Source organism: Akebia trifoliata, chromosome 7 (assembly GCF_017979445.1).
Source record: "Akebia trifoliata isolate Shusen 1 chromosome 7, ASM1797944v1, whole genome shotgun sequence".
In the NCBI taxonomy this organism is placed as follows: domain Eukaryota; kingdom Viridiplantae; phylum Streptophyta; class Magnoliopsida; order Ranunculales; family Lardizabalaceae; genus Akebia; species Akebia trifoliata.
In genome coordinates this window covers 19,330,872-19,347,082 of record NC_141381.1, presented here as the reverse complement: position 1 = coordinate 19,347,082, position 16,211 = coordinate 19,330,872, and the positions used below count along the sequence as shown (strand labels likewise).

General features: G+C 36.1%; 1 protein-coding gene across 1 annotated transcript; it reads left to right on the top strand.

Moving 5' to 3' along the window:
- Positions 1-430: 430 nt before the first annotated feature.
- LOC147398334 (cytochrome b-c1 complex subunit Rieske-4, mitochondrial-like) lies at positions 431-15,952 on the top strand. The gene is made up of 2 exons (XM_086447490.1): positions 431-721; positions 15,037-15,952. Exons 1-2 carry the CDS (start codon positions 547-549, stop codon positions 15,678-15,680), a joined length of 819 nt encoding a protein of 272 aa, XP_086303616.1. The 5' UTR covers positions 431-546; the 3' UTR covers positions 15,681-15,952.
- The last annotated feature ends 259 nt before the right edge of the window (positions 15,953-16,211 follow it).

Here is a 16,211-nt window from a genome sequence, read left to right as displayed (position 1 = left end):
ATGAAAACATTAGAGTATAACCACCTAAATATATCACAATCAATAACCAAACATTATCTTTTAATGACTTATTTTACTCAGTGGTCTTCGAATTATTTTTCCTTCAAAAGACAAAAGTCAAATTGTTTTCACGTGCATCTCACTTACAAGGCACACTAGTAAAATTAAAAAAAAAAATTAAGAGAGTTATTATTACCACACCAACTTTTACAAATATCATACCAACTCGTTTATGAATCACCAAAAAATTGTATCGCAACTCTCAAAATTAAATTGTGTGAGATGAGGTGAGTCAGCTGAACTCGGTCTAGTTGGGAGTCGAGTCGATTCGATACACCCGAGTTTGAAGGCAAAGGAGTTATCTCAAATATTCACCAAAACCTGAAAGGTTATTTCTAATTACGCAAACATTACTTATTGGTTCATTTTTAGTCTAGATCCACTGCTCCAGCATCTTTGGATTTACAAGGTACAACGTGTTTCATCTTCTATCTTCCTCTCTACACGAACCAGAGAAAAAGTAAACCCTAGAAAGAGCAGAAGAAGATGTTGAGAGTTGCAGGGAGGAGACTCTCTTCTCTCTCATGGAGGCCGAATCAGACCTCATCGGCCGTACTTTCCAGGAATCTAATCTATGGAGATACCACTTCTGATGACAACAGATCGTTCTGCCCTCACCATGGATTCCCCTCCAGATCGTCTATCTTTGATTCCAAAAGAGGTTTGATTTAATTTTTCCTCAGCTTCGTTTCGCTTTTCTAGATTTAGGGTTTCTTTGGTTTTTTAATGTAAATTAGTTGAATTCAACGATTTATGAACTATGATTTCCTTCGTGTCGACTTGCGTTGTTCTATTGCATGCTTTGATTGTAGTTTGTAAAAGCTTTCGACGCCTATCAGATTTGTGTGTAATTTGCGCTAGTTGTTTTCTCCTCTTTATAATAAATTAGGATAATTTACTGTTTTTTAGGCTCCTTATTTGATTCTTGATATCTGCTTTTGACTTATAATCTGAGTTTTTTTTTTTTTTTGGATCGACGAATAACGAAGTTTGGCACTTGGCATGCTAAAGTGTACATTTCATATGTTATGAGTTATGACCTTGTTTTTATTTGATTTTTGAGGGGAAAACTTTCAATGCAACCACTTTTCTTTGCAGCTTATTCGTTAGTTGCACAGGATGTTAAATTGTGGACTTTGTTTTGTAATTTGAAGTTGGTTGGAGCCAAACACTCTCATGAGAGGATGTACTGTTCGTTTTTGTTGTTTGAGGTTCTCTTTCCATGTAATTTGATATTCTTTCTTTGTGGAGCATTCAAAATTTTGTTTATATCTTCTTCCCCAAGTTTAAACAAGGGTAATATCGTGATTATTACATTTGCAAATATCAAGGTTTGGCTTGGTAGTTCGTCAACTAGAATGCTTTGATTATGGTGTTTGTATGCTTCTTTACCTTATTGCACCTTTTAGCTGAATATTAAGTTTCATCTTCAAGCGTTGCCACTGCTCGAGGTATTTGATTTAATATTTTTGTTAGTTTTTAGTTTATCAGCTAGCATAAATTTTTTTTTTTTTGGATCAGTTATCAGCTAGCATAATTCGTGCTTAAACTATCCATGATCAAATATTAACCATAAAAAATCTGAAGGATCAATTGGAAATCGTTCATATGCACTATATCTCAAGTATGTGCATCACAATCAACCATCTTTTTTTATAAGTATATAACCATCAACTATTACGTATCAATGATGAATTAAAAAAAGTTAGAACTTCAGCATGCTGAATTGTAAGAAGACTAGAGTTTCCCCTGCCTATAGCATGGTCATCCTTTTTGGGGTTAAGGGGGTAAAAGAGGGGAGACAATGAAGTTTTAGTGGTATTATTGAAAAAGGTGTAGACGGGTAAAGGCAATAATGTTGGAGGAGTATTATTGGAAAAGGGGAGAAGAGGGAAGGAGAACAAAGTTTGAGGAGTACTATTGGAAAGGGGGTAGAAGAGAAAAGACAAGAAAGTTGAAAGGGTATTCTTGGAAAATGAGGAGAGTAAAATGGAATAGAGTTGAAATTGTTCCTTGAGATGCAAGTGAGATTGAATCTGAACCACTCTTTATGGGGTATAAACCTTGGGGGAAGACAACCATTGTGTTTCATTCTATAGATTCCAATTGGTTACGTTGGTAAAGTTTGAGTTTTGATACCATACACCCGAGTTCAAAAGTCAAAACCTATATTTTCCAATGTTGTTAAAAATCTTAGGATTTGTTATTCGAATTTTATTTTATGTTACAAGAAGTGAAATGAATTGTAAGATGCAATTTTGTTAAATGATCAATTCCGGTTTTTATTAAATACAAAGAATCATAATGGAAAGAGTGAAGCTCTAAATGATTCGAAAAGCACCCACCCTAGAATCTTATTGCTCTCTCTCACATAAAAGAAGGATTTGTTTGATAAAATTGTCTCTGAAGAACAGAAAATAAATTCTTTGAAGAGGTATTCATTCTTCATTCGATGTATGCGGCTCCATTGTGAGGTCGATTTCGTGGAATAGTTCTTAAGCTACGTGCACATACATTGTAAATTCTTAGTTCAGATTTATATTTGTAGCACAAGTTGTTTGTCATGTTTTTTCTTTTGATAATTGTTAAATATAAAAAATTGGGTAAGATGTTTACCAGGGAAAAGAAATCAAATTTGTGTTAAGATAATATAACATGTGCAAAGATTTGTGGAAAGAGTTCCCTTAGAAAGTTTTTCTGTGTCACCATCTGCCTGCCATTTTGTGTTCTTATTTTATAAATTTTTTGTAGCTATAAAGTGAAAATATCTTAAGAAACAAAGAAATGCAAGGGGAATACAACCTAAATGGACAAGGAGTCCTTCAAAAGGCTATACCAAAGGAAAATTAGTTGGGAGTAAGAATAATCAAATCCTTCCTAAAAGGGGCATACTAATAATAATAAAAACAATTATATTTCCTTACTAAAGATGACCACGGAAAAAAGAATGTTATAAGTTTGAGAATCTTGACAGCTTCATTCCCATAAAATGTCTGTTTACTTATTTATTTTCGAGATGCCCCAATAGATTAATGAAGGGAGCACAGATCAAATGATGCTGCCACAAGAAGACAAAGCATAAGACTTCAACAAAACTCTCCAGTTGGTTGTGATCAGGCTTTGTTCTTTTTTTGTTGGAATATGAGTTAGTAACATATCCTTTTCCAATTTCTAGTAAGTCTTAAAAGTTATTCTTTTGCTGTGCATTTGGTTGTGGTTGAGCTTTGTTCTTTTCTATGTAATCTATTCTAATGATTGTGTATACTTGTATAAGTTTGGAAATGTTCTGGTTAACTATTTTGGAGGCTAAGATGCCATAGGAATGGATGGAAGATTTAATGGTACCTATTAGGAATGCACGGTGAAGTGAAAAATTGTACTAATTGCTATTTGATTAAATTGATGAGTCAAACATGAATGTATGGGAAATCATGATGGAGAAAAGGTTAAGATAAGAAATAATGAGATGAGTTAACAAATTTGGCTTCATGGTAGGAAGGTCAATATCGAGACTATCTTCTTACTTAGTCAATAACAAAATTTCAAGAAAATAGGAAGAATTTACTCATGGTTTTTATCGATAGAGAGAAATATATGATAAAAAGTTTTCAGAAAGTTAATTTGGTGGCTTTAGAATAAAAAGGGTTCCCAGTGAGTATATTGACGTTCTTGAGGATGTATGTTGGAGTTATAACTAGTGTTATAATAGTACCGATGAGATAAGACAGTTTCTACGCTTTTTATTGAAAAAAAAGTTCTATAATGCGGAATGGAAATCAAGTCAACGGTCAAGGGTTTTGACAAAAATTTTGTAATTATTTAGGTTTTCACTTAATTGGGTTTAGATTATCAATTTATCGTTCGAGATTATTTTAGATTAGTTATTTTTTATTTATTTATTTATAGTTTTGAGTTGTTTTAGAGCTTTATTTTTATGTTTTTTTTTTGTGGCTTATTTTCATGTTTTATTGTCCCATGGTCTTAGTATAGGAGAATTTAGAAAAGTAATTGGCAAGCCTCATAATGAGAGCTTGGTAGATATATATATATAAATAAAGTGTGAATGGACATAAATGCCCTTACATAGAATAAAAAACAAGAAAAAATCACTAATTCCAATATTCCCCCTCAAGCTGGGGCAAATATATTAACTAAACCCAGCTTGGCAAGATGAGAGTTCGTAACAGAATGATCGACAGACTTCGTAAGTATATCAACAAGTTATTTTGAAGAGGATACAAAGATTGTTGGAAGAGCGCTAGATCGAATTTTTTTCCGAGAAAGTGAAAATCAATCTCTATATACTTGGTTCTTTCGTGAAGAACTGAGTCAGAAGTAAGCATGATGGCAGACTTGTTATCACAACACAAAGTTGAAGAACCAGAGACCGAAAAACCTAGTTCCATCAACAAGGATCTAAGACAAATAAGCTTACAAGTACCAAGGGTCATAACACGATACTTAACTTCAGCAGAGGAGCGAGAAACCATACTATGTTTCTTACTTTTTCACGAGATTAAGTTACCACCATAGAAAGTACAAAAATTAGAGGTAGATCTCTTAGCTATAAGAGAACCATCATAATCAGCATCTGTGAAGTAGGACAAATGTGGTTGAGCAGTGGAAGAGTAGAAAAGCCTAAGACCAAGATGAGATTTCAAGTACCGAATAATACGATAAACAACATCAAGATGAGCAGTGCGTGGGACATGCATGAACTGACTGACCACACTAACTGTGAAGGTCAAGTCTGGTATTGTGTTAGTCAGATAAATCAGGCAGCCTACGAGTCTCTGATAAGAAGATGGATCAGATGATAGATCACCAACTTCTGCATGGAGGCGATAATTCTTATCCATAGGAAAGGAGGCAGGACGACAACCAAGCATACTAGTATCTTGAAGAAGATTTAATGTGTATTTGCGCTGAGATAACAAAATACCATGGCGAGAGTAGGCCACTTCTATCTCAAGAAGTACTTGAAGGGACCCAAGTCCTTCACCTCGAAAGTACGACCCAATAATATCTTAACCCATCAATCCACTGTGCATCATCTCCTGTCACTATAATATCATCTACATAAATCAGAACAATGGTGCAACGACCATCCACTCCTTGACAAACAAAGCAAGTATGGTCTGAGTGGTATTTGGAAAACTCCATAGATAAAATGATCTCAGAAAAACGTTGAAATCAAACTTGTAGAGATTGCTTCAGCTATATAAAGATTTGAGCAGATGACATACTTTACCAGAATACTCCCTCCTAAAGATGAAATCCAAGAGGGGAGTCCATATAGATAACTTCAGTCAGATCACCAATTAGAAAAGCATTCTTCACATCAAGCTGGTGAAGAAGTTAGGAATGACAAGCAGCTAAAGAGATAAAGAGACGGACAGTAGAAAATTTAGTTACTGGGGCAAATGTAGTACCAAAATCCTTTTTTGGAGTATGTAAATCCCTTAGCAACTAAGCGGACCTTGTATCGATCAACATTGTATTCTGTAAGATACTTGACAGTGAAAACCCATTTTCAATCAACAGTTCGCTTCCTGAGGGAAGGGGAACAAGTTTCCAGGTGTGATTCTTCCGCAAAACATCCATCTCAGCAGTCATGGCTCTAGTCCATTTATGATCTCACAAAGTCTCTGATACAGACCGAGGAACTCAAATAGAATCAGTGGCAGCAAGGTAGGCTTGATAAGGAGAGAATCCCTGATAGGAAACAAACTGGGCAATAGGATGATTAGTAACACACCCTTGCTTACCTTTGCGAAGGAAAATAGCCAAGTGATAGTCAGAAATAGAAGGAGTGAGTAAGAGTAGAAGAGGGTATACTTGAATCCAAGGTAGAAGTTGGCAAGGTTGGAGAGGCGTGACGACAGTAGACCTTTAAGAAGCAGCAATGATAAAGATGTATCTTGCCGAGGAAAAGATTCTTGCAAGGAAGATGAATGTGTCTTTTGCAAAGGAAAAGAGTCCTGCAAAAAAGATGAAGATGGAGAGAAAAATGGAGAGAGTAGCACTATAGGAGATGAATCCTGCAAAGAAGATGTGACGAAAATAAGGAACATTTAAAAAAAAAGTGACATCCAAAGAATGAATTACACGAATGATACCCCTTTGACATAGATGAGTAACCCAAGAAGACACATCGATTGACTTTGTCATCTAATTTCGTGCGATGTGGTGTCCTATTTTGAATTGAACGAAACAAGTGCATCCAAAGACTCTAGGTGTAATGGAGAAAATAGTGCTATTAAGTTGAAGAACATGAAGAGGCACTTGTTCTCCTAAGGTGCGACTTAGAACGCGGTTAAGAGGAAAAGTCGCAATGAGGACTGTCATATTTTAATATAACTTGAGAACATGCATCCCTCGAAGAAGACAGTGGACAATATTCATAAGATGACGATTCTTACTTTCTGCCACCTCGTTTTGTTCAAAAGTGTAAGGACAAGTCAACTAGTAAAGCATACCATGCTCATGAAGATGGGATCAAATCCCATCAGAAATATGTGCCCCTTCGTTATTAGATTGAAGAGATTTAACAGTGATGTTGTATTGGATTTGAATTATTTTAAGAAAATTAACAAAAATAAGGAGTATCTCAAAACGAGAACGCATCAAGTAAACCCAAGTACAACGAGAATAGTCATCAATAAATGTAACTTAATATCTATGACTATTAAAAGCAGTAACAGACGAAGCCCCCCACACATGAAAATGAACTAAATCAAACATTATATTAAATTGATGCATGCGAGGAATATAAGTACGTGTGTGTTTAGAAAATTCACACACAGAGCATTGAAACTTATGTCCACTACAAGAAGTTTTTAAAGCAGGAAATAAATAACATAAGTGTCGAAAATTAGGATGTCTTAAGCGAGTATGTCATAAATCTAAAGTTTGAGAAGAAAAAATATGACTCCCGGAGAGTGGAAGCATGGACGTCTTTATCGTAGTAGGTTGAGATCCAAACAAGTACAGTCCATCTCTTTCATACCCCTTACCAAAAATTCTTTCTGAAGTTAGGTCCTGAAAAATATAGTGAGTATGAAAAAAGGTTATGGAGCAATTTAGAGATTTTGTAATACTACCCATAGACAAAAGGTTTAAGAGATAGGTTAGGGACATGAAGCACAGAGTCAAGAGAATAATCCGAGGATAAGGGGATGGTACCCTTGTTGTGGATAAGAGTAAAATACCCATTAGTAAGATGAACCTCCTTATGAGTAATAGGAAAAATAGAAGATGTAAAATGGCTACTCACCAGTCATGTGATCAGAGGCACCATAATCAATTACCCAAGTCAGAAGAGCAGAGTCAGACTGAGTAGAATGAAATGTAGAAGCTGTACCTTGAGGCGTGGTAACTGAGGTCACAGTTGAAGATGAGTGAGTATGAACATAGATCTAATCCCATATAATAGTAATGATCTGAGTCTGGAGCTGTTGCAAATCAATAGTGTCACGGGAAGCAGGAGTATCAATATGAGGGACTGATGATGACTCCACAGTAGCAACACGGGGAGTAGACTGTCCCAAGAAGGGGTAGTAGAAGATCGTACTAGATGGGGATAAAGCTGAAAGCAGCGAACCTTCTCATGACCAATCTTCCCACCATGACTGTAGTAAGACCATTGCCTTTACCACGGCCTCGGCCTCCATGACCTTGACTCTCAGATCCTTGAGTACGAGTCAGAAAAATTCGAATTGGCTATTAGAGCCATTTGATCTATAGCTAGAGCCGAGATAATTCTAGGGGCCTGAGTTTGAAAGGAAACTACACGACGACAACGCTCATCACTATTAATGGTTGTAAATGTCTCAAATAAAGAGGGTAACGGTGTGATGTTAAGGATTTTGATCTGAAATGTCTCAAACTCACGACGTAAACCCATAAGAAACTGGTATGTCTGGTGTATAGCAATTCGCGTTACTACAAATTTAGCTGCCTCTGCAAACAACTCAGCCATAAACTCATAGTGAGAGAGCTCCTCCCAATGAGACTGTAGGAATCCAAATTAGTCAATTATATTGACTCCCTTGGATAACCTGAGCGATGTCTCGAAAAAGCTCGTAGATCCTCGAGTCATTCCGAGCATACACATATGTCTGAGTGAGGGCTAACCACAACGAAGAAACAATCATGATACATGAACGTGGTGTAGATGCGTTGCTTCATGGAGTTAAAGAGCCATCCAAGGATAGTGCAGTTGTCAATCTCCCATTGTTCAATTTTGGGATTAGTAAGGGGTGGTTTATTAATGGTGCTCAACAACCATCTAGATTTTCCTCTACTCCCCAAATAAAGCCTAACTAACCGAGACCAGGATTGAAAATTTTGACCATCTAAAAGGGTATTAGTAATGTGTTGTGCTGAGAGGTGCTTTAAGGATGGAATTGGAATCTTTGGTCTCTTGATGCGATGTCATTGCTTACTACGAGCAAAACAATAGAAACTTTGGTTTGAAGGGTGATCACTGCAGTTGAAAGATAACCAAGGGGCAAAGTAGAAATCACTACAATAGCTCTCTAATTGTTGTCGTAGGTCAGAAAGTTGACTGGGTTGCAGTTGAAGGGCTTCCCATAAGCTTTTTGATGTTGCAAACACCAACACAACAATCTACTGTTGTTGTAAATCCTCGAATCAGACTGAACTACTGTCGTAGGGCTTTAGAGAACCCTGTATTACTGTCACAAATATCCACAGCAATCTGTTGCTGTTGGAAGCCACCAAATTGACTGTTGCTGTCGTAGGGCTTCACGTAGCCCCTAGAATTCTTCTACTTACAGTCGTGGGTCTCCCAAATAAGGCTGGTTGCTGTCATATGACCCCAAACAAGGCTGACTGTTGTCGTAGATGCTAATACAACAAGTTGCTGCTATTGTAGGTCCAAAAATACAGCAGAATATAGCAGGCTGCTGTTGTTGTGGGTCAATAGCACCTCCTAGGTGATTGCTGTTGTCACGGATGCCAAAGGGAAATTGATAAGATGTTGTTGCACTCACCTACACAGCACACTGTGGTTGTCGTTGGTCACATAAAGAACCCTATTGAATAGTATCAAGGGTAAGAGAGAAAACCATATTGAAGGGCATAAAAAATCCCAGTGCAGAATCGCAACATGTGAAAGAACTCCAGAAAAATTTTATCGCAACATGCGATAAAGAGGGTATGAATCAAAGATAAAAAACGCCCACGAAGGGGAGACTTTCTAACGAAGCTGTAGTTAGGTTAGTAGGTCTCAAGATCCGGGGATTTTGAGAAAGGAGGAAAAGAGAAGAGAGGAGAGGAGATGAGAAGAAACTTCAAAGTCCCAAAGGAAATCGAAGAGGAGAACCCAACAAGTGAGTGGGACATCCTCTAGAGTGCTCTGATACCAAGAAGAATTTAGAAAAGTAATTGACAAGTATCATACTGAGAGCTTGGCAGATGTAAATATTATCTAAAGTGTGAATGGACATAAATGCCCTTACATAGAATAAAAATAAGAAAAAAACCACTATTTCCAATAAGTATAATATTTAAGGGTACTTTGGTAACTTTAGGATGTGTTCTATTTAAGTTTATTAGGGTTGAAATTTTAGGAGAGAGAAAGTTACGAAAATTAGGTATTTTAGTTTATTAAGACTCTTGGTTAATTTTCCTTATTTATAGATTGTATTAGGGTTTATTGGCAGAGAAACAAAATTACAGAAGTCTCTGTTTTCTTTTGAATGTTGTTGCATTCAATGTAATTGATGCCATGAAAATCATTGGAGGTGATTCTAAGGTAAATATCATTTTTTTCTTTTCTTTTCTTTAATCTTCTTATTTTCTATATTTTTTTGTTTATTTGTGAGAGATTAAGAAACCATCAAGAATCCTCTAATCCTTTCAAGGACTCAACCCATAAACTTTGTTTTCTTGATTTTTTTCCAGAAATCTTGAATTCTTGATTCTTGATTTCTTGAAGTGTTGGATTCTTGAATCTTGAAACCGCATTCTTGATTCTTGAAATCCCTTTCTTGATTCTTGATTCTTGAAACTTACAAACCTCAACTCTTAATAGGTTCTCCATTCTTTAATCTTTAATCATTACTCTATAACCTTAACCTTTAACCCTTTTCATCTATCCCGTTGTAATTGTGGGAAAAAAAATATATTTTACTTTTGGGTTTACCCTATCCTAGCCCAAATCCTTAACCCAATCCTAAATCAATTTTTTCTAATTCCCCAATTTTTTTTTTCTCCCCGCACTGTCTTGCATCATTCTAATTACAATGTGTTTCCGTACTAGTGATCTTCACCAAGACAACACCTTATTCTTACTAGATTTGGATGGATTGGTTGTTCATATTCAAAGAAAATTTCTTCGGTACATATTATTTGAAATTGATGTAGTGTTTCGGTTGATGAAACTAGAGAGGTAATAAATTTAAAATTTGAACTGTGGTGGGATATGTTATAAGGATATATTATAAACTAAGGTTTTAAAATAATTAGAATCAACATAGAAATATGCAATGCAATCGTAGTTAAGAAACTTAGGGATGGATCACTAGTTAAGACTGGTCGACAATTAATACTCTTAGGAAATATTTCAATTATTTAGTATTAGTTATACATAAAATGGAGAAATTGGTGAGGATGTGAAACATAGAATTGGTACTAGGTGGATAAAGTGGAGGAATAGTACTGGATTGTTATGTGATTGACGTGTACTAGTAAATGATAAATGAAATTCTGTAGGACGGCAATAAGACAGGCTTGCTTTGTGTTGTTGCATGTGTTTTCAACAAACATGTTCATAGAATGAGTGTAGCAAAGATGAGTGGTTAGAGTACGAAAGACCAAATGATAAATGAGTATTGTATAACAAAAAAATCGTGTTTAATCTAGATTAGTCATGTGGCATTAAAAATGCATATTTCGATGTCAAACGTTGGGCTTGGCCGCTTGGTCAAGTGCATATTTCGAGGCTTTGATTAGTAGAGATCTCAAGAATGATTTGATGTTTATCTTAAGGTTGATATTACACCATATCTTGAGGTCATGCTATATTTGAATCTCCTCCACATTGTCATTAGGCATGAAAAGATATTGTAAAAGTTCAAATTTGAACATTCTTAATTAATAGATAAGTGATCTTCTTCTTGATTGATACTGTGGTTGGTATGTTTTCATTAACTGGTAGAAGTTTTCCTATTTTTTTAATGGGAGGGGCTTATCTATTTAAGAGTTTTTTCTTGTTCAAGATGGGGATGACAATACCTAACCCAGAGGATGCTCTTTTCGTTGCTTGTTTACGAATTATAATCTTTGTCTATTGAACTTAATCATTTCCTTGTATTTGAAAAAAACTTCCAGATTAATAGGAAGGAAGCTTGATCAAAATGAATAATTTTTTATTTATTTATGATTGATTGGTATAAACATCAACAACTTCGAATTATATCAGTTTCTTCTCAACAAATTAGTGCTTGGGAAAATTGATTAAAAAAAAAAAAAATTAGTACTTGGGAAAAGTCTAAGGGGTCATGGATTGTAGATAGATACTTGTAACATTTTTGAGAATAGTTAATCAGCTCTTTAAAGCATAGGAATGTAGTCATCGGATTTGTGGCGAATGTCTTCTACAAATCCATATGTTATTTGTTTTCCCCCTGTTTTCTTATTTGGATCTTTTATAACTGTTGTGTGTGTGATTGATGATATGCATTTATGGAAAGAGAGTTTTTTGATTGGGGGGGAATGTCGAGGAATTGATGGCATTTTGATTTTTCTCCTACTAAATAGCATTATTTGTGGGAAAGGAATGAAAAGTCAATACTGCCATATGGCATCAAATGTAAAAATTAGTTGCGATTATAGGATTTTTCATTGTTTAAAGGTAATAGGGAGCTTGCCATCATTTCATTTTGTTTACTTCAGAGAAAGGGAGTTCAATTAAAGAAGAAGATTCATGATAGTCAGGGATTGGAAATCCTGTAAGCTATTTATGAGTAAGAAACCTTGGATCCAATCAAATATGACTGGATCTAAGTGACAAGGCACCATGCCATTGAGAATGAAGAATTGGCATCATGTTTCCTCTTATGGGAAAAAAATAGACCAACAAAAATAAAAGTTGGATTATACTTTGATGGATGTATTATGCATAATTTTTTTTTTTTTTTAATGTATTTACATGTTCTTTTTGGGGAGCCAACCGGTTGCCTCCTTAATCTCGTGTTGTATGTAATATGTTAGAAGAGAAGGAAGAACTTTAGTTCATAACTAAGTCAATTTGTCTAAATAAAAAAATGAAGATCATGTTAGCTTCACTTCTCGATTGACCTGGCCGGTTGGCTCTCATGTTGACAATTGCATTAGGATTGAGTTGATCACTCTTCTTCTTTAATTAAAACCGCTTTTTTAAAGCAAACAAAACAAAGTGAGAGTAATCCATTTTGTGGTTTATTCCATAGGATCACACAACTTTTCATTCATTTCCTTCGGACGATGCCATTTTGTATGAGAAAAGTTGGGATGTCGTCGATTCCGCTAGATTTTCCTATCAAACAACATTCTTTCAATGGATGCTACTATCAATTATATAAAGATCCAAATAAGATATGAAGAGCAAGTAACTGAGTTTGTTGACTGGATTCATCACAAATCCGATGATTACCTCTCCCTAAGCTTTGGAGAGTTGATCTATTATTGTAAAATATGTTACAGGTAGCTTTCTACAATTTATGGTCATTAGGTTTTTCTTTTTTTTTTTTAACAAAAAATCTGCTCCCACCCCCGCCAAAGCATGAATCACAAACAATTACATTAAGATCCAAAGAAGAGAGCAAAAGAAAGTGACACACTGGTTTGTTGATGGGATTCATCCCAAATCCGATGATTACTTCCCTAGGCTTTGGAAAGTCAATTTTTTACTATTATAAAAAATGTTACACGCATCTCTCTATAATCCATGGTCATTAGTTTTTTTCCTCTTTCTCCCTCCCTTCAGTGCCGTTAATAGGAGAAATACATCTTAAATTGGTAAATCAGTCCCTCTATCAAATATTTCGTTTCCATTATCCATTAATTAAGGAAAACATGCTAACCACCTCATCAATCAAGGAGAATATCACTCCATCAATTAAGGGCATTCTGATTTGAATTTTTATTTCTTTTTTTTTACAACATAGTTGTTTGAATGATATATGAATACATTATGACCTCAAGATATGTGAAGGATTAGCCCCAATATATGCACTAGACCATTCTATGATATGTGCTTGTCAAAGCCTTGGGATCTGCATTGGACAAAGTTCAATATCATACACTGAAATATGCATTTTTGGTGCCATATATCTGATCCAGATTAAATACAATTTTTTTCTCATACGAGTATGGAAATGGATTGAAGGGATAGCTAAGATGGCTTGGGCATGTGCCAAGAAGACAAATAATAACATTGATGAGAGAGAGCTTTGGTGCAAGTCGAGGAATCTAAGAGGGCTCAAGGAAGACAGAACATGAATTGGATGGATGTGGTAAGAAAATATATGAAGAAAATTTCCTTGATTGAAGATATGGTCCATGATCAAGTTAAATGGAGAATAAGATTAATGTTGTTGGCATTAGTAATTGGGATAAGGTGCATATGATGATACATTTATTCATTTTTATATTGGGATGATGTTGGTATATTTGTCACAATCTGTGCAATTTGATTCACTTTCTATCATTTAATTGATTCCCTAATGCATCAATTTCACTTCCAATCTACATTGTGAAGATCATTACAATCTACTACTGCAATTGTCCAGAAATTGGAGTGTTATTGTGACATGGTGGAGAAATCATGGTTAGAAAGTTATCCCATCCAATCTACATTTTAGCCACATTTAGTATTTAGTAGGGAAGTGGCTTAGGCTCAAAATACAGAAAGTGTGAAACAACTATAGAATACAGATGGCTCATTGCAATTATGGTCACATGTCTACAAGTGCACATAGAAAAACACCTCATGGTAAATTACATTTTAGGGTTCCAGGGTATGCAATCGGGGGAATAAAAGGTATTACATGATAAATCCAATATTTTCCAAAGTGTAATTTGGCTTCTTTACAGTGATTTTATTTTAAATGCTTTTTCTTTTAATGGGGTTGGGGGACGGGAAGGGGCCAATTGTTTTCAAATTCTGGTCAATGTTCTGTTCGCTTGTTTGATTTATAAGTAGGTAGTGGTTACTTATTCTGTTTTGGTTTACATAACTAATTGTTGAGAAATTTATTTAATGTAGTCAGCTTTCTACATAACTCAAAACTTGTTACACTAGTTTTGAGGTTTTTAAACCTTGGATGAAAGTGAGTTGATGTTGGGCTTGTTTTCGGGTTGAAGACGTTTTTGTGACAAAATAGTAAATTTGTTTGAAGTGTACAAGTAGGGCTGCAACTTCATTGGGCCTAATCTGGGCTAGCAACTTTTTGGTATTGGGCTGGGATCCTGTTGAGATTTCAGAACCTGGTGGCCCTGGCCTAATATCGGGCTGAGTTTGGGTGCGGGCTGAGTTTGGGTGAAGCCTTTGGGAACCCGACCCAACCTGAAACGATACTGTTCCTTGTAACCTTTTTGGTTGATAGACTGTGTTGGCATCTGAAGGTCAAGGATTCAATGGACCAATAAGAGATTGGAGAGGTATTCTAATTCCACCAAAGCTTGAGGTATCCACAAAGTCGAGGTCCATCATTATTTTTGAGCAAAAACAGAAGAAAGAGGACTATAAACTGAAGGGCTCTTAGTTCAGACTGTCACCATTTCTTTACATTGATCTATCTTCTGTTAGATTTTTAATTTTTTGAATGAAAAATACAAATAATGCACAAGCTTTTCCTTTCCATATTTTTTCTGTATGCCAAATTGCTAGCTGGACTTGAAATCAATGAGTTGACACGCAGCATAGTATATTGCAGTTTTTGGTAAATGGTTAGTTAAATGTGCCAGGGTTTGCATCTGAATCACTCGTCTCAAGACATGACATTGGGATGTCACTCGACCTTCCCCCAACTGTAGCTGCTGTGAAGAACCCAACCTCAAAGATTGTTTATGATGAGCATAACCATGAGCGTTTCCCTCCCGGAGATCCCAGCAAGCGGGCATTTGCTTATTTTGTATTGACGGGTGGGAGATTTGTGTACGCCTCCCTAATCCGTCTCCTCGTCCTTAAGTTTGTGTTGAGTATGTCTGCTAGCAAGGACGTTCTTGCAATGGCCTCTATTGAGGTTGACCTCTCCAGCATTGAACCCGGGTCCACCGTGACTGTTAAGTGGCGTGGGAAGCCTGTCTTCATTAGGCGACGAACTGAAGATGACGTCAAACTGGCCAATAGTGTAGATTTGGGGGCCCTTCGTGACCCACAAGAGGACGCAGCAAGAGTCAAGAAACCAGAATGGCTTATTGTCGTCGGTGTATGCACCCATCTGGGATGTATTCCTTTGCCTAATGCCGGGGACTTTGGTGGGTGGTTCTGTCCGTGCCATGGGTCTCACTATGATATATCTGGTAGGATACGCAAGGGCCCGGCCCCATACAACCTGGAAGTACCCACTTATAGCTTTTTGGAAGAGAACAAGTTACTGATTGGTTGAGAATTGATGAGCAACTCTTCTCTTCTTGTGGAGACTTAATTGGATGGATCTCTGTTTTATTTTATCAGAAAGTTGTAAGAGTTATGCTGATCTTTTTTTTTTTTTTTTTTTCTTCTTTTCATTTGGGGCTGGATCTTATATCTATTGGTAGTGTTGCCTGGCTCTAAATGCTGAATAATTGAGCTGGTCTTGCTGAGACTTTGTGTCTTATTACAGTGGAGCAGACAAGGCTTGTATCGGTCAATATTATAAATTCCTTTCTTTTTTTTTAATTGCTATTATGTTTGGGAGCTGTTGCTTGTGTTAGAGGTACATAATACCTGTTGTACTCCTCGAAATTTTGTTAAACGGAAGCATTCGGAGGCCCTAAAGAGAGTCGAACATTGTGCCAAACATTTTTGGAAATAGGGGGTAAGAAGTTTTAGAATGGGCTGATTTTTTGTGAGGATGATCTCTATGGTGAAGAGATCATCCTCACCAAAAATCAGCTCATTCCGAAACTTCTAACCCTAGTTCACAAGTCGAAGAATT